Source organism: Parasteatoda tepidariorum, chromosome 2, assembly GCF_982258835.1.
Source record: "Parasteatoda tepidariorum strain Cologne lab strain chromosome 2, Ptep-v5.0, whole genome shotgun sequence".
NCBI lineage: Eukaryota > Metazoa > Arthropoda > Arachnida > Araneae > Theridiidae > Parasteatoda > Parasteatoda tepidariorum.
This window is the reverse complement of record NC_141756.1, coordinates 111,998,528-112,024,235: the sequence shown is the minus strand read 5'-3', so window position 1 is coordinate 112,024,235 and position 25,708 is coordinate 111,998,528. Positions and strand designations below refer to the sequence as shown.

Sequence of the window (25,708 nt, the reverse complement as noted above, 5' to 3'; positions counted from 1 at the left end):
GTGTAGTTATAACTTGATTTTGTGCTTTTAACTAATCTTGCAAGATATTCTTACAGCATAATCATTGTGGGATTTGTTCAATTCATCGCTTATTCTTTCTAAATTGGGAACACTTTTTCTGAAGATGCAAATAAAGAGCTTGTTTATGAAAACAATGTGGCCAAAAATAATCAAACTTTATTTTCATTTATAACAAATTCACTAACAAAATAGATTTATGCAAATCTAATAGAAGAGACAACAATGTCATTCTCGATGTAGAGAGTATCAAAGCGCGAGAGAGGGAACAATCGATGCCTGAACTCTATGAAGTGTTGACCATTGAGTGCAACCATAAACCTGTCCTGCTCCACACGTATCATCATGTCAAAGTTAACAGCTTGCTGGAAGGGGAAGTGAGAGGCAAGGCACTCTTCTCTTTCCCAGACATTGTTGGTGCGTGAATTTCTCACAACTGACCGAGTGAAGAAGCGAGCATCCAAATGGAAAGCAATATCAGGGGGAGGGTAAGGAGATGTGCCAGACTGGAAGTTTATTGTGAACCTGAAAAGAAATTCTTATCATTAGCCCAAAGAAATATTTAAAAGTTTTCTTTCCATACATAGATGAATGATAAACTATTGGTTTTGGTTGTTAACGTATGAAGCTACATTTATGAACTATTTGCAACAGTCTGAGATGCATGATCTAAAGGATCATGTGTGTATTCTACACAACTACAATTTGTAGGGATGCTAGCTATCGACAATGTCAACCGTCATCTATGAAAAGGTACCCCATCCATCGAATCGAGTTAACGTGTGTTATATACTAGTGAATTGGAATTATAATTTTGTAGTGGTAGATACACTACAGTACTCCCTCACCAGAATTATATCTGTGATAGAATTCGATGAACGGATACCACTAGTTGATTCATTGCTGTTTTATGAGAAGCAGGGAGAGCTGTATTAAGTTCACGGTCATGGTCACCCTTAGCAGTCGAGTGCATGATCGAGACTGGAAAGCAACAGCTTGTGAGGCGGTGGATAATGTCGCAGACACATGTAGCAAGTCAACTGTTCAGATCGAAGTGGGGGTTACTGCCAAGATAGGCATGTTAACATTACATCCAAAGGTCACCTATGAGGGGATGCTGGCTATCGACACTATCAACCTTCATCTATGAAAATGTGTACCCTATCATAGAATCTAGTTAACATCTGTTATATACTAATGAATTGGAATTATATTTTTGTAGTAGTAGATTCACTACAAATTTATATAAAAAAGCAATTGGGGAAGCAGTCACACGAATTTTGAACAACACTCCCTAACCGCCTAACGGAGCAGTAAAAAAATTTTCCAACAAATGCACATTAGAGGTCTTAATTTTTTCTCTCATTTTAAATGTAATCTAACAGCTTATCTATACTTTGGTCAATCGATATCAGGGGGTAAAATAGGATGAAATAAGATCTAGTTAGGAACCCTTCACAAAAACACAAGTTAAAAATTCAAATACATAAATTTCTAACTATGAATATAAAAAAGCAGACAATTTTTTAAATTGTAAAATAAATAACATATTTTGTGATTATTCTTACAACTCAAAAGGTAATTTTTATAAGCATAGAAATGTGCATTTTTGTATGAAGTACAAACTTTGTTATCATGTAATAAAAAAACTGCTCTATTATCAAGTTTTCCATTTTAAAAGTGCTTGATGATAGATTTTTTTTTATATATTTAAAAGACTATAGCTTATTATATGAGTATAAAAATTATGCTCGTACATATTTTATAGAAATGAGAACCCAGTTTTAAACAAAAATATTTTTCACAAAATTTTAAAATTCAAGATCCTAACAAGAATTCCTAGATAGACTTTTGATAATTAAGGGCAAGGGGGAGAAAAATTGTCCAAAATATAATTTTCAAAACTATTTTTGCATGCACAGTTTTCCTACTTCATTTTTGCTAGGATTTTAAAAGTATATATATGTATTAGTATAAAGAGTGGTTATTACGGAACACCATGTATATTATACATATTCAGGATAACATTTAAAGTTCTGCATGAAAAGAGGATGCAAGTTTAAGCCCTGTGGAAAAAAAAAGGTTGGGTTTTTGTCATTACTTATAGCACATTAATTAGTCAATTTACCAGGTATCCTAAAAATAACCAACATGTTTAACTAGGAATGTCATCAACTGCTACAGGCATGAGGGCATGAAGAGAAACTTACCCATGAGTTGAACAAAAGTTTATGTTTTGGTTAACAGGTGAAATATCAATTAAATTAAATTTACAATTTGCTGCATTCTGTTTAGGAAACCAGATTTTATTCTCTACAAATTTTCGAAATCAGTTAAAAAGTTTATCTAAAGGTGGCACTGCAAAATAAGAAAAAACTATAAAGTGTTTCCAAACAAAATAATTATTATTTACCACAACAACCTGGTGTTGTTTGAAATTAAAAGGCATCAGTGCAAAATAATGAAGTCATTATTTTCTCAGTCAGCGACAAAATCTGTTAGCAAATTTTGTAATATATTTTATAACTTGGGGAGAATTAATTCTTAGGTCTCTAATTAAAACAAAGCAAACTAAACATTTCAATCTCCTTCCATTTTTCTTTAATCAATTTTCAAATTGTCGGTCATTTTTTGAACACCATGAATTATTTTAATTAAAAATCATTAAAGCATACCTATTAGAACTTGCAGAAGGTCGACCACTGATGTAAATCATCATACCAGGCTTAAGGCCACCATAAATTGGATAAGCATAAGGAATACTCTAAAAAAAAAAATATTAAAGGAGTTCATATTATTTTGCTCATACAAGACATACTAAGTTTCTATTTTGCCGGTAAGATATTTAAAAAAAAAACACTATGCAGACATTTTTTCATAGGTAGTAACAAATTACTAGTGAAATATATGTCTATACAAACAATTATTTTGTTTCAAAACAAATTGTTTAAAGATCATCACAACCACACTTTGCTAACACAAATATTTCTCCGAAAACTCTTATTTCAGGTATAATTCAATTCATTAATAGAGTAGCAAACTGGCCATATTATTAAACGGCCATATTATTTAATGGCCATATTATTAAAGATTCTATGTAAAATCTTAATTATCAGGTGATATTACAGCTCTATTGTTTTTATGTGGCTGAAACCGGTTTGCATTTGTTTACCTTCGTGTAGCAATCAGTTAACATTGCAATGCAATACATCAACAAAAAAAAATACATTAATGCAAATAGGAAGTATATAAAAAATCTCTTGAATAAAAACCCATTACATGTGTGTTTAACTATGAAAATATTGCCTATAAACTCGTGCAGAACACATGTCATTATTAAAACACTACAGTATGTCGAATAATTTGGTTTAATTATTATGATATACTACTATAATACCTGATATAATAAATATTCAATATTTATATAATATATCGTCTAATTTAACAAATGGATACACTAACGTAAACAAGTGCAAACCTGTTTCAGTCGCATAAAAACAATAAAGTTGTATAGTATTACTTGATAATTAAGATTTTACATAGAATCTTATAGTGTGTCTAATAACATGGCCAGGAACTATATAAAAACAAACTCTTCTATACAATTTACAAAAACATTCTAACTAGGTTCACCTTTTTGGAGAAAAAAATTGGTCATTGTAAAACACTGTTGATGTGAAACAGATGTGCCCACTAACCAATATTTTATTTCTTTAAACATTAAAGTAAAAAATAAATAAAGTGTATATATTTTAGAATAGCTGGGGTGAGAAATTTTCAACTTGTTCTCACATTTGAAGTAGTAATCAAACTTGGTTGATAATTTATTTATACCTTCATCACAATGTTAAAAAAAAATCTAGATAAAAATATGTAATTGTGCATTAAAGTTAATTTATTAAAATTTATTCTTAATAGTTTCTGAAATTTTTAACTCAACAGGAGGATTATGATGTTCATATCCATTTCTTATAGCACTAAACATGATTCAATTTCAATGATCAAAATTTAAATTCAGAATGAAACTCAACCCCAAAGGTTTGATAAACAAATTGTTTAGAAACTCTTTACAAAAACTTGAAATATTATATAAGGAAAAGTAATTAGAACACTCGTTTTTGATATTAAAATCTAAATTAATTTGCTTGATTGAAGTAACAACAGGAAATCAGTTTTGACATTGAAATTATAACTGTACAAATAATGAATGGCCACAACTATAGATTTTTTTATATGAAAAAAAAATTATAAACTTTTAGTAAGATACTGTTTTTGTTGTGGCTATGTTTTTCAAGATAACTTAATTCATAATTTTTGGCATCAAATAACATTTTCAACTCCCTCTCAAAAGTATGAAAAATTAGATTAAAAATAAATGTTAATCTATAAAATGATTGCTGAATAGGGTCAGTTTAAAATTAGATAGGCTATAAAAATTATAACAGTACAGTTTCTACCTTTATATCCTTTAGATTGAAAAATGGTACCATACATCATTTTCAACAGTCACGTTTTTTAGTTTTAATTATTAATGAAAAAAATCAAATAAATACCTTTTTATACATATGTTACCAGCAAAGTATGAAACGCCGGCATTCTATAGAAAGCCTACGCATTAAATATAATGCTGGATGTTTTTAGGCAAGGTATGAAATATGAGAAGTATTACATACTTTCCGTAAGCATCGTATATAATACCTAGGCATTCTATAGAATGACAAATGCTATTTAGGCAAAGTATGATGAGGTTATTATGTAAATGATGGGCATTTCTCAAAAATAAAAATATTTTGAAAAAATAATGAGAGTGCCATTAAAAAAAATTTATTCAAAATGCGTCAAAGTTATACAAAACGTAATTAATGCCTTTTTTATTAAGGGAAATTCATAAACATAATTTACATTAAGAAAGGCAAAACATAATTTACGCCTTTCTTATTAATTGTGATATTCTAAACGAATCTGAGATGTATTTTATACTTTGCCGGTTTCTCATTTGGCATTCTATAGAATGCGTAGGAAATGTGTGAAATATAAATCGTGTCATACATTGCCAGCTAGTTTTAGGCATTATATACAATGCCTAGGAATTCTATAGAATGCCGAATTTCAAACTTTGCCGGTAACATATATACTAAAAGAAATAAGTATACTCTTACAGGGTTATAAACAGGAGCTAAGTTAGATGTCTCGTTTGCAGGAGGTGGAATGTAAGCAGGTTGTGGACATACTGAAGGCTGTGGTGGTATGTAACCAGGCTGTGGGCATACTGCAGGTGGTATGTAGCCGGGCTGTGGGCATACTGCAGGCTGTGGTGGTATGAAGCTACCCCCAGGATATGGGGGAATGCAGGTTGTAGACGGAAAACCCTAAAAGAAGGAGAGATAAAAAGTTCAAAATAAACAATTAACAGCATAAAATAAGAACTGGTTGTCAAATTGAAAGAAAAAAAATTACCACAACCTTTTAGAAATTAAAAATTTTTAAAATAATTAAAACCTAATAGAAATTAACTTAAGTAGAAAGCATGTTTGAATTGGTGCAAATAATAATGCTTAGAAACAAAATAAATCGAAAATATTTTCTACTGTAGGAATTCATATAATTATGATGATACCTGTGGCAGTAATATATTTCTGCAAGATACTGTTATTAATAACAAACTTATATGTTACTAATTTAAAATAACAAAAGCGCTGTGTTTACAACAAAAAAAAAAACTGCATATAATTTTTTTTAATTAAACATGTAATAATTTTTTATTCTAGTATTATGGTTGATATTCTCGCATTTTGTTGGGAAATGCATTAATTATTTTCTTCTTCGCGTTTTGTAAATAATTCTCACAATAAAAAAAAATAATTATAAATCATGAACTCCGTTGTAGTAATCGCCAGGGGGGAAAAATCGACAACGAAATCGAGCGAATCGAACTCCTCAAAAAGGGATTACTTAATTTCGTTTCGAGATTGAGTTGTTGTAATAAATAATACTGTACAAAAAATATCAGATTTAAAATCTATGGAGAAATCAATAGCGATAACAGCTAAACAATAGATAGAAGCAAAAAAAGTAAATACACAAATGGCCTTAAAAAGTAAATGCACAATTCATATTTCCCATACTGTTTGAAATATATCCAGATATTTAAAAATCATGTGACAATCAATATCAATAATTGGCAAAAATAGAATAAAAACATTATATCGATGTACAATACTATAAGCGTAAATTGAGAGCGCCAAAAAGTGAATTATTATCTAAATGTATGAATCAAATTTTACATGTAAATTTCTGTAGAAAAGAAAACTTACTGCAAGAAATCTGTAACATTCTGCGACAGTGTCGCCGCGTGGCTGCGATTCTGCCAGGGGGATGATGATGACTTGATGAAAGAACTTTTAAAGTCAAACTTAAGAAATGTTATTTACTAAATTGTCATCCTTCTCTAAAAACAATTTTTTTTTGTTTCCTTGCACAAAGTTATAGTTGTATTTAATACAGTTCATATTGTATTAAAATTGAGATAGGTTTTAGCTACAAATATATGCCAATGATTATAATAGTATCTAATTGATAAATTAAGCCATAAATATATGTGAAAGATTTAATACTATAACTTCGTATAATAATAATTGGATGCAAAAAAAATGTGAGCTAGCATTTCATTTTTATAATATATTAGAAATATTTTCTTAAAAGCAATATTAGGTAACCAACTTTATATTAGAATGGCATTATAATTTGAAAACTTCATAGATTTAAAATCTACAAGAAACTATTTTTAAGTCTTAAGGTTAAAAAAGTTTTGCAGATAAATGCCAACAACTTTTCCGAAGCAAAGAAATTTTAAGAATATTTTATTTATAATCGAACATGTGTTAGATGAAAGCAATTTTTTGTTTTCAAGTTAAAATATGGCTGTACTTCTCGATAAGAGTCAGAACCACCTTTAGTCCAATATATACCCTTTAACAAAATATTGAGTATCGTTTATCTTATATTAAACAACAAATCTAAGCTAATAAGTATTTATTATACGGCATAACACTAATTACTAAATAAACAAAAAAAGGAATGAGTAATAAGTTAATTTTTACAACACATTAGAAATCAATACTTAAAAATACTTGGACAGCCAACTTTTATAGAATTTCATTACAATTTGTAGTATCGTAAAAGTTGCCAGCATCATTGGTAAAGTTTTTTTTTTTTTAATCAATAAAATGAATCAAAAAATAATAATTTTAAACTGTAACTGCATTTAAATGAAGCATAAACAAAATAGCAAAAATTATTGAATTAAAATGCAATTTCATTTTCTGCTATTTTAGATACAATAAGTTTTAATATATAAGAAAACATTTTTGGTTAATGTTAGTTGGTGGGGTAGTTTGAAAATACAAAAATAACATGCTAAATATTGCTAGCATATAATCTAGCTTTTATCAAATGGAATTGACTCATCACATTTTTAAAGCTATAGAATCAACAGATCCCGTTTTTACGAAACATGTACACACTTGATACAAAGAGCCTAATTTCTAACTGTAAAATGAGAATAAAGATACTGCATAATCTTATAATAAAAACAATAAATGTTTTACCGGAAGTTGCTTATCAATAAATTCTATTCTTTCAATTGCCACAGAGCCATCAATATGAAGGGTAGTAACTCTAGAAATCGGGATTCTGTGGTTAAATTCAAAACAGTGTTGGTTGTTCACAGCAATCTGTTAAAAATAAGAGCACATTAATGATAATAAACACATTTTAAATATGTGCATATATCTACAGGGTTGAAAGTTTAAGAAAAGTTTTTAAAAAAATATTTTTTCGATTGTACATGAAATTGATAAAAAATTTGATTTAAAAAAAAACTTTTTTTTTAAACTTGATTTTCCATTATTATAACACGTATCCAAGACAATCGCAATGCAAGGAAATCATGCTTAACGTTACAGTTTTATTACTCATCAGTTAACTTAAATTTTTTATTTGGATGTGTTTCTTAAAAAACGGAAATTTGATATCAGCATGAGCTTAATCACGATCAATCAAGCCAATTTTCTAACCATACAAAATCATACAGTGATAACAAGATTAGAACCCTGATCATAGGTCATGGTTTTCTGAAATAAATGCAATATTAAAAATAAGTTGAAATTTTTTTATGATAAAAAACTTATCAAAATTTTTTTATGATAATGAAAAAAAAAGAAAAACTAAATAACTAGCATAAAAAAAATACTAGTGTTTATTTTAATTAGGCTGCTTTTGTGATCAACAACAGACCATCAGAGGAGATTAATTTTGGCATGCTTTTAATATCATTTTAATTATTGCTTCCTGTTTTAAATAATTTTAAACAAACATTTGTAATAAGTAAAGGACATCACAAAAATTATTTTTTTTTACATGCCTCCTCAAATTCAGACTTCTATTTTAATTTTTTTAACATTTTTACCAATAATTTTAACTGTTAGCAATAGAAACCAACGCTTTATTTACAAACCCTAAAATCATTTTCAACAAAATTTTTAAATTATGGGAGCATAATTTTCGTGAAACACATGGACATTTATTAGTCAAACTTTTAAATGTCTGTCCCTTTTCTATGAAAATACAAATTGTTATATTTTGTACACTGATTTTTAAAAATGTATTTATTCTAAAAAAATTAAGAAAAGCTTTTTAAAAAAAAAACATCGCAAGACACAGAATAAAACAAATACTAGCAATGAAAAATGCTGGAAAATAAATTGTCGATGTTGTACTTTCACGTCATGCGGATGTAACTGCATACGCCTAGGTTAATGCCAGACTTAAGATTTTAAAACAATCTTGTTTCCTAATATATATTATTTATATTCATTTCGTTTTTGTTTGCTTTTGTATAACTTGCGCTATTGCGAAGAAATAATCTGTAATACAATATTACATTATAATGTAATAAGAAAAACTTTTTAAACAGTTAAAAAAAAAAAATTTACTCTCTAAAAACTTATTTCATAATAATTTGAAAAATAATTTAATTTAAAATAGATTAAATTTCTTATTATTAAACTAAAACTAAACTCAGTGGCGCGATAGCCCATAGAGGGACAAGTCCTACTGTGCCCATCTTAGTTTTCTGGGGTGCAGGGACAGATGTTCCGGTCATGTGGTCAGCCGAAAGCGGAACCCCCAGTGTTTAGTTCCCAAGCGTGCTTGGTACTCATTCACCAACCCACTGAAGGGAAGAAAGGCTGAATTTCTTATTATTGTTGTTGTTGTTTTTAATATCACTTGCCACACGGGCAAGCCTGCTTGGTGAAACAGAGCAAATTTAAGGCAGAGTGTGCATTTCTCGTTTTTCAGTGACGCCATCTATGGCCAAGAATTCGACTTCTGCCACACCATACGTCACACCCGTTTATAGGGGCAGAACAATTCATACATCCATTCATTCATCCACAGATCGTAATTTTGACCTAAATCAAAGAACGATCGATTTCCAATCCAGTGCCCCCAGAGGTATTGATTTGTTATGGGAACATGGAGGACTTTTGCGACTCGACGTATTTAACGTGCATCAGTCACTTTACTACACGGGGATGTCTTCGGCCGGCGGGGTTCGAACCCACAAACTCTCGGACATGGGCCCAGCACCCTGCACCAGGCTATCACGGCCTGTTCAATTATTTACATCAATTTTTTCTGACAAATAGAACCTAAATGGCGGTTTTAGGTAACTCCAAAATAAAGCTCTTCCAGTGTTAAAAAATAAATGGAAGAATATAAAAAAATACTATATTTCAAAATAAACAAATGAATTACCCTATAGCAGTTAGATTCAACTAAAATCATGATTTGGAATTCCTGACCAGAATTGAAGGGAAATATACCACCTCTCTCCTCACTGCCCCACACGCCCTGCATAAGCGTGTTGCGTGCCACAAATCGGCCATTAAATCTGACGCTCACATGTAGCGGTCTATCAGAATAGGCATCCAGCCCCGTCAGAAGATTTATTTCAAACCTGGAAAAAATGTAAAACTGTCAAAAAGAGTTTAGATATGAAACTAATAATGTGTTAACATGTATATCTGCACAACTTAAATTTTAGGGACTAAACTAGTTGAACTTCACAACATGGAGCAATACTTATGAGCATAGTACCAGGGTTTCTACTTGCCACTCAAATTTGGAAGAAAAAAATTCCCCGCTATTTCCCTGTATGCATTATACACAATATATTAAAAGGAACGAATTACCGTGCTCTTTTATGAGCTATATTAGGCTAACTATACTATTTTTATAAGTTGAAAAAACTTAAGAGTAAAAAAAAATAACTGAACATACTTAATAGTATAGTAAAACAGAAAATGAAATTTATAAATTGCTTGAACTTGAGAACACTATAACTAAATTATTGTGACCATATTGCAGATTACAGCTACACCTATATTTAAGGGTCAAAAATCCAAATCCGTCGAAAAAATGTATGTTGTCTGATTTTATAAATTAAAGTATCCTCTGCACAAATGTATTAGAATACTTAAGGTTAACGGCCGCTCGGGCTAAACGGTGAGTAGGAGCTGGCCTCTTGTGAGAAAGGTCCTGACTTTGTGTCCCGGTCTGAGGCATGGATGTTTTTTCCTTCTTCTCTGAACTATCGTCCTTCTTACTGGGGGGGGGGTGAGAGTGCTATGTTGGCACTTTTAACACATTCGCTGCCACTATAAATGATATTTCCATCCTCAGAAGCCGGATTACAAAACAGGGTTTTAATGGTTTAATTGTTCCTTATATTTTACCAGGGAAACCAGAAAAACAAAAAAACATTATTTTCCTGTTTAGAGAGCGTTTTCCCCCCCCCACGCTCTGGAGCGTCAGTGGCACACAGACTCAACCTGTCTTCGTGAGGGCCACTGACGCTCCAGCACGTCTGATCAATATTCTCAGAAATTACTGGCATATTGCATAAAATAGCAGCTTGAAAGGAATAAAACGGAATACCATTCAAGTACATGTAGTACCATTTATGAAACAATACTGAAAATATTTACAAATAATAAGCACAATATACAGATATTGGCAGTCACGCACATAAAAAAAATTCAAACAAAAGTTTTGAAAACCAACCACAAAAATTAAAAAAATAATGCTTCACTAACGTGCCAAAACAACCTCTCCGTTCAATTTCCAAAGCCACACTAAACACAGAGCATGTAACTTATCATAGTCGATCGCCGCGCTAGTGCATTGCCGGCATACCAGTAGGTGCCGCTCTGATGCGCTAGTGCATTGCCGGCATACCAGTAGGTGCCGCTCTGACGCGCTAGTGTGTCGGTGGCAGCAAACATGTTAATATAGAACTCCCAAAAAAGTGGTCAAAAAATTTTTACCATTAATACCCAGATGATGAATGTCAATATATGGCTGGGCTTTAAATATATATATACATATATATATATATATATATATATATATATATATATATATATATATATATATATATATATATATATATATACACTGGTTATCATAAATTAAGGAAAAATCACAAAAATAGCGATAACTCTTTCAAAAGTACGCCAAACCGTGCAAAATTTGCATATGTTGTCCACTAAGAGTAGCTGAGTAAAATTGCAATATGCAAATTAGTGGCGCTGCACTCGGCTTACGTCATCTGCCTGGAGCATAAAAGTCCAAGTTTGAGAGAAAGCACACAAATTTTACTGTGATTGCGACATTGAAAATCTGAGATAGCCAATTCGTAATAATGACCTCTAGGCATCATTTGCCTGAAGAACTACGATGGAGAGCCATCGGGAGACTAGAGGCAGGGCAGAGTCAATCAGAAGTGGCCAGATGGCTAAATGTGAGTCCATCTGTGGTTCATAGACTTTGGAGGCAATTTCAAACCACAGATTCGGCATCTAGGAGGTTCAGTCAAGGACGGCCAACTGTTACGACCAGTGCCGATGACCGATATTTGACATTAAGTGCACGCAGGAATAGAACCGCTACTCCGACACATCTTAGATCCTCTCCTGCTGCAGCCACCGGAAGGTTGGTGTCAACGTCAACTGTGCGCAGAAGGCTCCACGAAGGTGGTCTGTATGCGAGACGACCAGCCATTTGCGTGCCGCTCACATCACGCCATAGGAGAGACCGTTTGCAGTGGGCCCGACAACATGTCCACTGGACGTCAGATCAATGGAGGCCTGTTCTCTTTACGGATGAGTCCAGGTTTAGTCTAGAAAGTGACAGTAGACGTTATTTGATATGGAGAGAACCTGGGACCCGTTATCATCCATCAAACATCCGTGAAAGAGATGCATACGGAAGAGGCAGTGTCTGTGTTTGGGGAGACATATCCTTAGGAGGGCGCACATACCTCCATGTCTTTCCAAAGGGAACCGTGAATGCTCAGGTTTATCGAGACAACATCCTTGATGCTTATGTGCGCCCATATGCCGGGGCAATTGGTGATTGCTTCCTGTTACAGGACGATAATGCAAGACCACACAGAGCTCGCATTGTTGATGATTATCTTCAACAGGAAACAATTACTCGCATGGAGTGGCCAGCTCGATCCCCGGACTTGAATCCTATCGAGCACGTTTGGGATGCTCTAGGGAGGCGTGTATCTGCCATCAATCCGCCCCCTCAGACCCTTGCCACGCTTGCAACTGCTTTACAAGAGCAATGGCTCTCACTTCCTATTGAACTGATAGACCGCATAATTGAAAGCATCACACATCGCTGTTTGTGCTGTATTGCTTCTAGAGGCAATCATATTCCATATTAAAGGTACTTTTTCTATTGCAAACCGATACTTCCAATTTGTTTATTTTATACATGTGCTAATTTCTATACTACTATTAATGTCTGATAATTTCTTTTTATGTTGTTTAATACCTTACTATGTGTTGTATATTGTGGGTAAGTTTCATAAAATTCCATGTGTAATTTCTTGAGTTATCGCGATTTTTGTGAATTTTCCTTAATTTATGATAACCAGTGTATAAAGGTTAGTCCTTTGAGCTAATGAAAATACATTTGATTAAAATTTATTAAGGTGATCCACTTTTTACCTTGAGCATAGCACATTAAATGGTGCTATTCAATTTTTGACGTATATTGCATTTATTTATTCCGTTGCCACACAAAGATGAATTTTTGCTTATTTTCTGAGATATTTGACACAATGGGGAAAATATGCTCATCCAACAGAGACAAGTGTTTTCACTAAGTACATGTTAATTTCAAAACTCGAATTTTTGATTTTTTTTCATGTACCATTAAATTAAGATGCAATAATTTATAATTAAATTTTGTTACAAGAAACAAATTATAAAAAATATCCTTTTTTTCATCATGTACCATCAAATTAAGATGTAATAATTTGTTTGAAATTAAACTTTCATGTTAAAATAAAGAAATTATAAAAAATATTTTGGTTCATATTATTATTTATGCCTTAGAATTTTAGGAAAAAGAGCAAATCAAGTAAATATACAACAGTTATGAATCAATATCAAATAAATATATCAAGCACAAGAAAATGCAATCCTTAGGTATACAATTAAAACAACTTTTATTTATTACTTTTATAAGATTTTTAGTACATATTTATGAATACTAAAATCTTGTTTTAGCGGCCATAAATTAACATTTATTAACACTAAAGAAAAGAGCATAAGATATTTATTTGATCATACTTTTAATTATTTTTCAGCATTATTGTAACTCAGCAATCTTGCTAGTAAGTGTCTGAATAACTTTTTTCAATTGTTGCATTATTGTTATTATTGAATAGTTGGTTTTATAGACATTAACGCATCAACAGAAAATAATCTCTATAAAACATGTTTTATACTACAAGTTTAAGTTTTTAAAAACATAAAACTTTTTTACATAAGCAATTAATTCGATTTTTTTTAAACATAATTAGTTTTATTCCTTTTATTTTAATGATCAAATATATTATAAATATTTGCTTCAATAATACTCTAATAGAACTTAACTTTCAACTTTTTTGTGCCCAGACTCCTGCAAAATCACTCATTTAACACTTATTATAATCTTAAGTTATTTAATTTAAGAATGATTAAAAAATATTTGATTCATATAAAATAAAATTTTACACATCACATGGAACTATGTGATTCAAAGAGAAAAAAATTCAAGATGAATCAGTATAATAGTTCTTGAGTATTAAAAATAAAAGTCTACTATTATTTCTTTGTTTAATTTTTATTTTTCTGGAAATATTCAATATATTTAACTTTTGAATTTAGTCATTAAAAAAATTTTATCCCATTATACCAAATAGTTCAGCATATTTTTGATAGATAACAGTATTTGATGAAAGAGGAAAAAAAAGTATTTCACTAAACACTTCTTTTCTGTTTTATTGCTGAACCGACAATGATAAAATATAGATTTTATTTAATATCAGTATTATACAGTTAATCTTACCTCTCATAGTAGATCGAAAAACCCTAACCCTGTTTATAAGCATATAAAACCAGTTTTGGAATAATACAATAAAACAGTAGCATATAAATCACTTTAGTTACTTACAAATCAGTTCCATAGGGAACAGATCCTTTGATTTCAATGAGTTTGCCAGGATGGAGTCCATTAGGTATGCAACCTTTGTATGGGATTCTCTGAAATTATAAAACATTTATGCATTAGTTTAGATACTTTAAAAGTACCGCACAGATTCCATCTTTAAAAATGTTTCGTTTCAATACATTTCATTTTATACAACAAAAAAAAAGTAGAAACTGAGAAAAAAATGTACATGTTTTCATTGATAAAATTTTAGGAAATGTTTAGAACAAACAGTATTAAGAACAGAAACTACAATATTGGTGATCGAAATGGGCTACAGGTGGCGTAGGGCAGAACTTTCGACCTATGGCAACAATTCGCATGCTTTCACCATTAGAGTGTGGAGAGTCATAGGAGAAGGAAGTATGCTAGTTTCTGTCTTGATTTTCAAATAGATTAAAAACATTTAAATTAGGAAATTATATGATGCTGAAAACTGCATTGAACATAGATCAAAAATAAAGCATTGTGGAAATTTTAAAAAATATTTTTGACAAGTAAATAGGAAACATATTAAGAAAGAGGAAAATATTGTAGTGCATTCCTATACAACAGATAAGAGGTGGAGAGGGAAGGGGGTAGGGTCAACAAAGGGAAGGGGTCTTCTCTTAAGGTGGCATATTCAAGCATTGTGATCCTGAATTACAAACTACATATATCATAGAGACACAAAGGAACCACTGAATGGAATTTCCACTGAACAACCTCCTTCTTCATTTATTCAATGAATTTAGATTTATAGTATAACAGTCTTTTAATTAAGACCAGGAAGATCAGGAAATATGTTTTTCCTGATTAGCCAATGAATTACTATTCAACAGGACATAGTTTAATTCATACAAAAGTAAGAGAATTAGAAATTTTAATACATTTAGATTTTGAATTAAAAAATTTTTTATATAGAGAGATGGGATTTTAGTATATTAAATCGCTCCTAAAATAGAATGCTTTAAAAGCTTATTTAAAACAGGCCCACACTTAAAACAATAAAAAAAATAGCAAGAGAGACCATAAATATACTAAAATAAGCATTATAGAATTTACCTTATTGTTTAGTGAAAAATACTATGACGGAAGGCTTTTTCATTTTATTTTGAAAAAATTTACAGCTGTTATTTCTCAATATTTTTCCAACAGGTGTGTTTAAGCATTTCGCATAAGCTTTTTTTCTTCTTCCGTTTGGCCATATCAGATATTCTCTGTTAGCTAACCTCGAAGACTTTCAGCCATCCCAAAACTGTGGGCTTTGTTTTTATATTATAGAGAAAATATGTATATGGGTACATAGAAACTGTTCTTAACGATTAAGAGAAACTAATGGAGCTAAAAATGTCAAGTGATAATTTGCTTGAAGTTTCTTAATTTAACTTATTTGCGATTGTTTACAGAAGGACGATATTGAAACTATAAAAAATAAGGCCTGGATTTTGTGCTAAGTTATTTTGTTTTATTTTTTTAATCATAATTTGCAATCAATAAAAACAATATGCAGAAACTATTAAATGTTCACAAAATACTCACAGTTCGTAACAAACCCAAGTGGGTCAGTAATTTTTAAGAAAATTCTGCATAAGAATTTTTTTTTTAATATATGTATTGTTGCTGATAATAGAGCAAAAGCTAATTTACATATTTGAAAAATGAATTCATAACGTTATAGCTGATATTTATGAGAAAAATAAAAACGTGTGCAGCATTTAAATGAAAGTCAGCTCAATATTTATCTTTTTTTTCGCGGATTAGACAGAATATTAGCATTTTCATACAAGACACATAAAATAAAAATTTGACTATACATATTTTAAACTTAAATGAAGTACTTATGGATAATGAGTGTAGGCATGATCTAGCGCTGCATTTACTTGGAAATTAAATCATTTTTCGGAATAAATATTTAAAGAAATTATAAATATTGAACTGGAGCATAGAAAGGTAAACAAACGAGACAAAAATCAATACCTCCGGGTAAACAATTAGATTTGGATCAGGGTAAGGTGGTAGTTGGTGGCCGGCATCGCCACTCATTTCTTACTTTAAAACATTTGACACTAATCCTATGATTATAACCGCAGATTGCATCATAAAAGGAAAGAAAATTGAGAACAAAATGCATCACCCGATAGCCGCATAAAAGCAGCTGAAGAGAATCAAGTTTCATTGACGTTCACACAGGAAATAATTATGCGTATTTTTGTGTTTGCGTTAAAGTCGAACTGGAGCTACGTGTGATCGGCTATCGTTTCGCTTGTATGGGAGAATAAATTTATCGTATGATGAAAAGTTTATTGTTCAAAAATAATAAAATTAAAAGTAATAATGAAATACAACAACTCCAAATGGGGGATGGGGCACCCAACATGCTGATCAACAACCGATCAGTCCTCAGCATGACGGATCGGTTGGACTAAAAAACATGCTAAGGATAAAATGAAAAGTCAATTAAGAGTTGAAACACCGTCATATCAAAATATTTGGAAGTTGTGCGAACACACTAAAAGTCCATTCCAGCCACTAATCAAAAATTTTATCGGGCAGCTGATGGAAGTTGTGTTTTGCGCAAGATTAAGGTGACCAGCGTCCTTTTAAAACTGAATAAAATTGTTAGCTAAATTTCAAAATAACGATTTAAAAAAATATATCTGTTAGAGAATCTCTGCTAGGATTTCTAGAGAATACTAAATTAAAAAGACATTAAAACAGTGAGTTTTCAAAGATCTGTTTAGAAATTTTACCACCAGTTTTAGGAAACTGGTCAACTTAGCAAAATAGACCCACTCGAATTATGGGCAATTTTGACAACTCTTCTAACAGCTCACCCTGAAATATTACCGTTTTATGCAAACTCGTGCATTAATAATTAATAATTGTTGAAAAAATAACTTCAAATCGAATTTTTTTAACCGAAAATCAAACGTTAAAACATAGATTTTGCTATATCTAGAAGAAAAAAAATTGAGCACAAAATGGAACAAGTTGACGTCCCTCTTATTCCGTTTGAGAAATCATCTGCCATGCTCTATGATTCATTAGAAACTTAGAGATGTGAAATCATTGCAGTTTTTTTCATTTACCGATATTAATACTGAGTTCTAAATAGTTTTTATTGATCCGAAAACAGAAATATAATTTTATAAAAATTTAGAAATGAAATAAATTATTAAAAAGTATAATCTTAGAGTGTTGTGCATTGTAAACTTGATATTTTGCCTAACAGGAAAATTAAAATGTGAACGAATTTTTTGAAAATTAAACAAAATTATTTTTTTTTCCCTCGGAACATTTAGAAAAATTACAGGTAATGATTACATAAAATTTTTGTCATAACATATTCAATCCCTCTTTCTAATTATTGTTTTATATTTTAAATTATTTCAATTGAGAATAATTTTTACATTTAGAGATTACTTAATGTTTGAGTTCTGTTCCAAACATATGAATACTTTTTTATCACTTACATTTCTTTCGTTAATATGAATAGATATTAGAATAAAACTAAAGTGGATCTTTTTATTCAAAACATATTTGATGTTCATTAATTCTAATACTATTAATACCAAGAATCCTTTACTCAGCAATGGTTGTAAAAAGTTAAAAAAAATTCTTTGGTTTTTTTATCATAAGATCTAAAAAATTAATACATTGGGTTATACAAAAGTATGTATTGAATTACTTGTTATCAGTAACATTTCCTTCATAAGACTTATGTCCCGCAGTGGACTGATCGTTAAGACACGGTTCCCAGCAGATCACCGAAGTCGAGCATCACTGGTCCTTGTTAAACTGTGCTACCGTAAAGTGCTCGACTTCACGCGCAGGTCGTTGGGCTACCGAAGCGGGGGTGCCATCCCCTCCGCAGAGGATCAAAATTGTGATGGCATGTCTTCGGATCATCCTCCGGGATGTTTCCCAGACCGTCGCCAATAGCCCATTGTGCAGCTCTAGTGTGACGTAAATTAACAACAACAACTTCATAAGACTTATTAAAACTAAAATATATGAATGACAAGTGAATAATAGCTATAATGGATGCTTTTCAATCAGCCATAATTAATCGTCACTAATACAATAAAAATAAGAATCCAATAACATAGCCATAAAAATTAAGAATTTTATCTAAAAATTTATTTTTGGTTTATGTTTGTAAAAGCTACTTTGTAACTGGTGAGATTACTTTGGGCAATCTCGTCTGTCTGTAATGGTAATTGTTTCTGTAGTTAAATAGTAGTAACAATAACTTCGAACGATAGGAAAAAAATGAAGATAATTATTACAGAATATTTTGTCATTCTCAGAAGCATTATTAGGTTATGAAACAGCTGCCATATTACTGTGATAACTTAATCTACAAAAATTGTCGTTTGATCTTTTTCTTTTTTTTAATTCTTTTTTAATAGTGTCTCTGATAAACTTTATCATTTCTCATCTAAAAGTGCCTATTCACAGTATTATTATTATCAATAAGATAAGTTAACATTCGGATTCCTAGAAAAATGATTTCGATGAATGAATGAAACTTTATTTAGAATTCAAAATATTGTTAACTAAAAATGTTGCTTTAAAAATAAATAAATAAATCCAGACTTGAAGACAGGTATTGTCAAAGAGATACGAGAAGTATTTCTGCGATAGTTACATTATGGGGAAGTTTTAATCTTAGACTATGTCAACCTTCATCTATCAAAAGGTACCTCAAGACAGAATCAAGTTAACATGTCTTATATACTAGTGATTTGGTATTTAATATTTGTAGTGGTAGTTACGCCACATTACTCCCTTTCCAGAATTGTATCTGTGATAGAAATTCGATGAATGAATTCCACTAGTTGATTCATGCTGTTTATTTATTTATATAAATATTTGCTCATCATAATTTTTCCTTCATTTTTTTATTTATAGCATTTCGCTATTTTTTTTTTTTTTTAATTTTTTTGTTTATTAACCGGGAGACTTTATTATACTTCACCGGATTTTTTTTCCCTCTTTTTCTTTGAGCAATTTATTTTTAAGCAAATCAACTGTTTTATAGTGGATCAACCATCTATATTACCATGTTCTTGTGACATCCGGAGGTCACCAATGTGGGGAAGTTTTAATCTTAGACTATGTCAACCTTCATCTATCAAAAGGTACCTCAAGACAGAATCAAGTTAACATGTCTTATATACTAGTGATTTGGTATTTAATATTTGTAGTGGTAGTTACGCCACAACATAAAGGCGAAATCCACGAAAACCTCTCAAGTTGGCCCAACGGCGACTGTTTTTCATCTAATCTTTTATCCGACTACTAGCTACCACTAGAGATAATTTTTTTTTTTGTAAATTGTTATTATTAATGCCATTTTGTAGCAGAAAAAAAACTTACTTAAACCGGCCCATCTTTAAAAGATTTATTTGTTGTTAGGTTTTTCAAATCCCAGTTATTGCTTGCCTATGTGTACCCTTTTTTATTTTAATCAAAATGTAGGCGCATATATATTGGAAATTAAGAATGGTGACAGCTGTTATGTTTAGTTTGGTTTGTGATTTAAAAATTTGTAGAACGTCTATACGAAATGCACGTGAATGTAGAAAGTTAGGAGTACACTTATATTATCAATAAATATTTGTTTTTGTTTTCCATAAAGAATTCATTATTGTTGAATTAACTACATAAGAAGCCAACAAAACGATCAAAAATTTCCTTCTTAAACAAACATTATTCGATTCATTTTATATTATTACTGACTATAAACTATGTTGTGGGCAAAGACCATTAGACAATGCCAACCTTTATCTATCAAAAGGTACCTCAAGATTAAATCAAATTATCATATCTTATATATTAGTGAATTGATGTTTATTAATTGTAGTTACGCCACAGTACTTCCCCACCAGAATTTCATCACGGATAGAATTCGATGAACAGATACCACTAGTTGATGTATTCGTAAAAGACCGGGAGAGCTGGATCCATGAGAGCTGTATTAAGTTCATGGTTGTGTGCGAGGTCACTCCTGTGTTGCTTTTAGCAGTCGAGTGTGTAGGATCCCGTTGTGTATAATTGTGACTGAGAAGCAATTCGCTAGGGGGACGATGAAGCAGTCACAAATAGCAAGACAACTGTTCGATGTGGACCATCCATCGAAGTAGTCGTGATCACGTCTGCGGGTCACCAACGTGGGGAATGACTATTAGACAATGCCAACCTTTAATTATTCAAAAGGTGCCTCAAGATCTTGAGCGATCAAGTGAGCGTGACTTATATATTAGTGAATTGATGTTTAATAATCATAGTGATAGTTACGCCCAGTGACGGATTACCCATTAGCCAAGACTAGGCCATGGCCTGGGGCCCCCAATAATTAGGGCCCCCTTAAAATGGATTTTTTGAAAATAAATTTTAAAAAATTAAGAAAAATAATGATTTTTAAAAATAAAAAAAAATCTATTTCAAATATATATTAATAAAATACGATAATTTTTTTACATAATGTTAATCATATTTATTTATTACTTATTAAAATTTAATTTATTATTATTTATTTTAATTTTAAATTTGCTTTCTTAAATGAAAAGATATATAAATACTTTTATATTTGAATAAATAAAAAATATACGAGAAAATAATATATAATCTCAGGGCCCCAAAAATTTGAATGGCCTAGGGCCCAGCGTACGCTTAATCCGGCACTAGTTACGCCACATATATGTCTTTGTAGTAAATTTGAGACAGACCTCAGAAGTTAATGTCACCCAACCAACGCAGAACTGCGTATAAAATTTGAGTGCTTCACTACCATAAATAGAAATCGAAATTCTATTTTAGCATTTAAAACTATTTAAATCCACTTCTCACAAATGTGACGATTGCATCGCGTCCAAAATCGGTACGGTTTTTGTTCGCTTTGAAACTAGTATCTTCGCAGAAGCAGCTTTCCAGACTTAAACCGTTCTTCCCTTTTGATCTTCAGTTGTCAAGACGCTTTTCTTAAAATCTATATCGTGATTCGAGAGTCACGTTGTTTTTTCATGGCACGACAAATCACAGGGAACAACGAAACCTTCAGGTGGTTCAAAATGTTTCTATGGTTAAGAAATTTATTGGCATTTCTCTTGGGAAGCCATCACCTATATTATTTTCAAAATATAATAACGGGTATAATAATTGAAAAGCAAAACAGTAGGGTTATATACTTTACCGGTCTTATAACTTGAGATGACATTTTTCAGACCTAAAATGAAAGAAAATTCCTGTTATAAGAAAAAATTTCACAACAGAGTCGTAATTATAATTTTCGATAATGTTTTATTTGCAATATATTGATGTATGTTAATAAGAAAAATGATTGGTTTATGTAATCTAAACTAAACTCAGAGGCGCGACAGCCTATAAAAGGCCTACAGTGCCCATCTCAGTTTTCTTGACCTTGGGCTCTGGTGTGCAGGAGCAGATGTTCCGGTTAGGTGGTCAGCCGAATTTATGTAATCTGGTAGAATTAATTTAGCCTGAGGTATAGTTTGTCTACTATAAGAACTCCCCCGCCAAAAGGTCTGAGGCCGTCTGCTGCTATAGAAACAAGAATAACGCATTTCAGGGAGGGTGTGGTGTAACTACCACTATAAATAATAAATACCAATTCACTAGTATATAAGACATGTTAACTTGATTCTATCACGAGGTACCTTTTGATAGATGAAGGTTGACATAGTCGATAATTAATTCCCCCACATTGGTGACCTACGGACGTGATAAGAAATTGTCAATATTGATGGATGAATCCACATTAAACAGTTGATATGCTTAAGAAAAAAAAAAAAAATCCGGTGAAGTAAATAAAGTCTCCCGGTTAATAAATAATAATGAGCGAAATGCTAGAAAAAAATAATAATAGCGAAAAGCTATAAAAAAAATGATGGGAAAAAATAGCGAAAAAGCTATAAAAAAAATAACGAGCGAAATGCTTGGAAGAAAAAAAATATATATATATAATGAGCAAAAATTGAAGTTAATAAATAAAACAGCATTAATCAACTACTGGTTTCTGTTCATCGAATTCTATCACAGATAAAATTCTGGAAGGGGAGTAATGTGGTGTAACTACCACTATAAATAATAAATACCAATTCACTAGTATATAAGACATGTTAACTTGATTCTATCATGAGGTACCTTTTGATAGATGAAGGTTGACATAGTCGATAATTAATTCCCCACAAGGGTAACTTCCCTTCTCTCTAAGGTTAACACAATTAACCGAAGAAAAAGATTCTCTCACCGACCCGGGCCAAAACTTGTCCTAAATAATAGCCCTACACCCCAACTTGAAACTCGTTACCGTAGTCACCACCATGGGTCCAGACGAATGATCAATTTTTTAAAAACATTTCCACCGCGCTAATCTATTTGAAAGTCAAAACAAAAACTAACGTACCTACTTTTTCTATGACTCTCCACACGCTAATGGTGAAAGCATGCGAATTGTTGCTATAGGTGGAGAGTTCTGCTCTACTCTACCTGTAACCCATTTCGATCTCCAATACTAATCCCACCTATCTATTAATTTTTATTTTGTAACCAGCGTTGATCGGTCGACTCATTTTTGGATTTACTTTTACCAATTTTCAACCCCGTAGCCTTGTAGTTTTAAAACCAACCCAGAAAGCGAATTTCTGAATTAAGCATTTGGACAAATTAGCCTTCGGGGAGGATTTATTGATGAAACTTATCCGCATTTAAGCTGCAAGCAGAAAGATGAAAAACATTCCACGATTAGCCTGACGACAAAAGAATTCTACCTCCTGATCTAACTCCAACAGAGACATTATTTTACGTCAGTATGCCGTCGATGTGACCCGGAAGCAAAATTCAATGCAACCAGTTACCGTTAAGATTAGGACCTTGTTAACTCCAGTGGGAGGCGTGTGCTTTTACCCTGCGTCATCGCGGCTTAGTCTATAGCTATAAAATAAAAAAAAGCTATATAGCTTTTTTATTTTATAATAACCGGTGTGGAACAATCGATGTATTTTTGGTCGCGTGACTAACAAATATTAAATTTCGTAATTTTGTCATATTGAACCCAGTCCAGAACGCAAGAAACTCCTAAATCAATCATCGAAACAAACGTAGAACTTTTTGGTGGAACTAACCTGTATTTCAGAGTTATATAGAGAGGAAAATCTCACTCGATTAGAAAGGAGACTCTAACTCAGGACCTATCCACCACTTGGAATATTTAACATAAGCACTGTGGCCGGTGCGAGCAGCGGGCAGAATTCGTATTGCGCAGCCATTGCTGGGATTTGAACCTAGTCCACCTTATAGGTAGGGGAGCACTTTATCCTTGAGCCACCACGGCTTCCGTCTATCTATTTACGCGAAACAACAACCAAATTACCAGAGAAAAAGATTAATTTCAACAGCAACGTGTATGCAGGATGTTCCGCAATCACCGCTCTTTACTTATACATTTAGAATCCTTGTCAGAAATAAATTAAAGATTTGTAAATATTACCAGAAAATAATAATACAAAGGCAAAAAAAAAAACTTGCAAATTATTAATGTGGGAGACAGTATTAAAAACATCAAACCATGTTTGATTGCTGAAGAAATCTGAGAGGAGGGGAAGAGTGATTATGGAATGAGAACCATTTACAATCAAACAAGGCAATCAAACTTGTTTTGCTGGTTTTTAACCCTGTTATCTCAATAGTGTTTTAACGGGGTCTTAGAAAGTTTCAATTTTCCCACGCAATTCCGATAAGCACAGTTTTTTTTTTCTTAAAAAGTCTTACAATATGGATGGTAAAAATTTGAAGTAAAGTTTCTGTTAATGAAACACCCTGTACACCAATAGGTTATAGGATATAAGATGTACACTTCTCTTTCAAGGGAGGGGATTGATTTTTAAAACACCGCAGTTCAGTTTTACTACGTTTTTTTTGCTCTATTTTGACTATGGTTTGTCACACCGTTTGATTTTGTTGCCGTAGTATAGCCGACTCGAGCTCCTGTGCCATTAAAATCTAACATTCGATCCAATCCAAAGTTTAATTTCAGTTAAAATATGCATAAAATCTGTTTCATAAAATAGTTTAAATATGATTTAATGATTTAAGAACATTAAATGCTTGATTGCAATTCTTCCAACCAATAATTCAAATAATTTTTTTTTCTTTTTACCTTGTTTTAATACAGTGAAAAAAAGTCTTTTTTATTTTTTAGTAATACCAAATTTAACTGTTTTATTTTTAACTGTTTTAGTTTCTTTACAAATTCAGGAAAACAAGTCCTTTTTTCCATGAAAACTATTAATTAGTTAGTAACTTTGTTGCTAACAACCTGAGGAAAAAAAAAAAACGTGTAATTACTTTTAGTAAAAAAATAGATTTTGATAGCTTTTATGAATATTTTATGAAAATATTTAAAACAGGTAGATAAATGAATAGCAATAAAAATAAAACAATAAAAATGGGAGCAATAAAAAAGTGTCTACTTACTTTGGAGTCTTTTTCAGCAGTGGGTGTGTATCCTATGGAAAAAGAAAGGAAAGACGCTGCGTTATCTCTTTCTTTGCTTTGTGGTAATCTCTTATAATTTTTTTATCAAAACATCAGGTGTCACCCGCCTACTGCTTTGATAATATTCTCCGAATGTTGAATACAGAAATGAAATTTAATCTCATATGGCCTAACAATTGAGTAATTTTCAGTCATTTTTGATTGCCTGGGTAAAAGTACAGAAAAATATGATCTAAGCTCCGTTATTGTTTAAAAATAATTTTCTACGATAACTAATTCATAAATTATGCAGTTTATAACTTATTAATTTATAGAATTATTTTATAATAGATTGAAGGTCAGCGCCTGGAGGTCACTGTTGATCAATAACCCCCGAAACTGCCTTTGCAGTTCTTTTCAGAATGATTCGTCGCCAGTTTAATCTTAATCCTACTACAGTCAAACCCCACTATAATGAACCTTCAAGGGAGCGAAATTTCGGTTCACTATAACCGGGAGTTCACTATATCCGTTACGCAAACAATTTTAACTAATGGTTCCGATCTTTTTATTAATACATTATTTAAATAAATGA

General features: G+C 31.5%; 1 protein-coding gene across 2 annotated transcripts; it reads right to left on the bottom strand.

Moving 5' to 3' along the window:
* Positions 1-157: 157 nt before the first annotated feature.
* LOC107438163 (galectin-4) lies at positions 158-25,270 on the bottom strand. 2 transcript variants are annotated; one of them, XM_043052690.3, is made up of 8 exons: positions 25,114-25,270; positions 21,812-21,844; positions 14,596-14,684; positions 9,838-10,039; positions 7,626-7,751; positions 5,178-5,387; positions 2,694-2,782; positions 158-543 (listed from the first exon to the last, which is right to left on the bottom strand). In XM_043052690.3, exons 2-8 carry the CDS (start codon positions 21,833-21,835, stop codon positions 216-218), a joined length of 1,068 nt encoding a protein of 355 aa, XP_042908624.1. In that variant the 5' UTR covers positions 21,836-21,844; positions 25,114-25,270; the 3' UTR covers positions 158-215. The 2 variants fall into 2 exon arrangements, with proteins under 2 accessions (XP_042908624.1, XP_015905860.2); XM_016050374.4 differs by lacking the exons at positions 21,812-21,844; positions 25,114-25,270 and adding an exon at positions 16,591-17,254.
* Positions 25,271-25,708: the final 438 nt, after the last annotated feature.

Excerpts from the sequence above, each read along its gene's own strand:
- LOC107438163 (XM_016050374.4), bottom strand. The coding sequence starts at position 16,656 with ATGAGTGGCGATGCCGGCCACCAACTACCACCTTACCCTGATCCAAAT. Across the intron at positions 14,685-16,590 it reads ATCTAATTGTTTACCCGGAG|AGAATCCCATACAAAGGTTG; the intron begins GTATTGATTTTT and ends TTATAATTTCAG. Across the intron at positions 10,040-14,595 it reads GTTCCCTATGGAACTGATTT|GTTTGAAATAAATCTTCTGA; the intron begins GTAAGTAACTAA and ends CATTTTTTCCAG.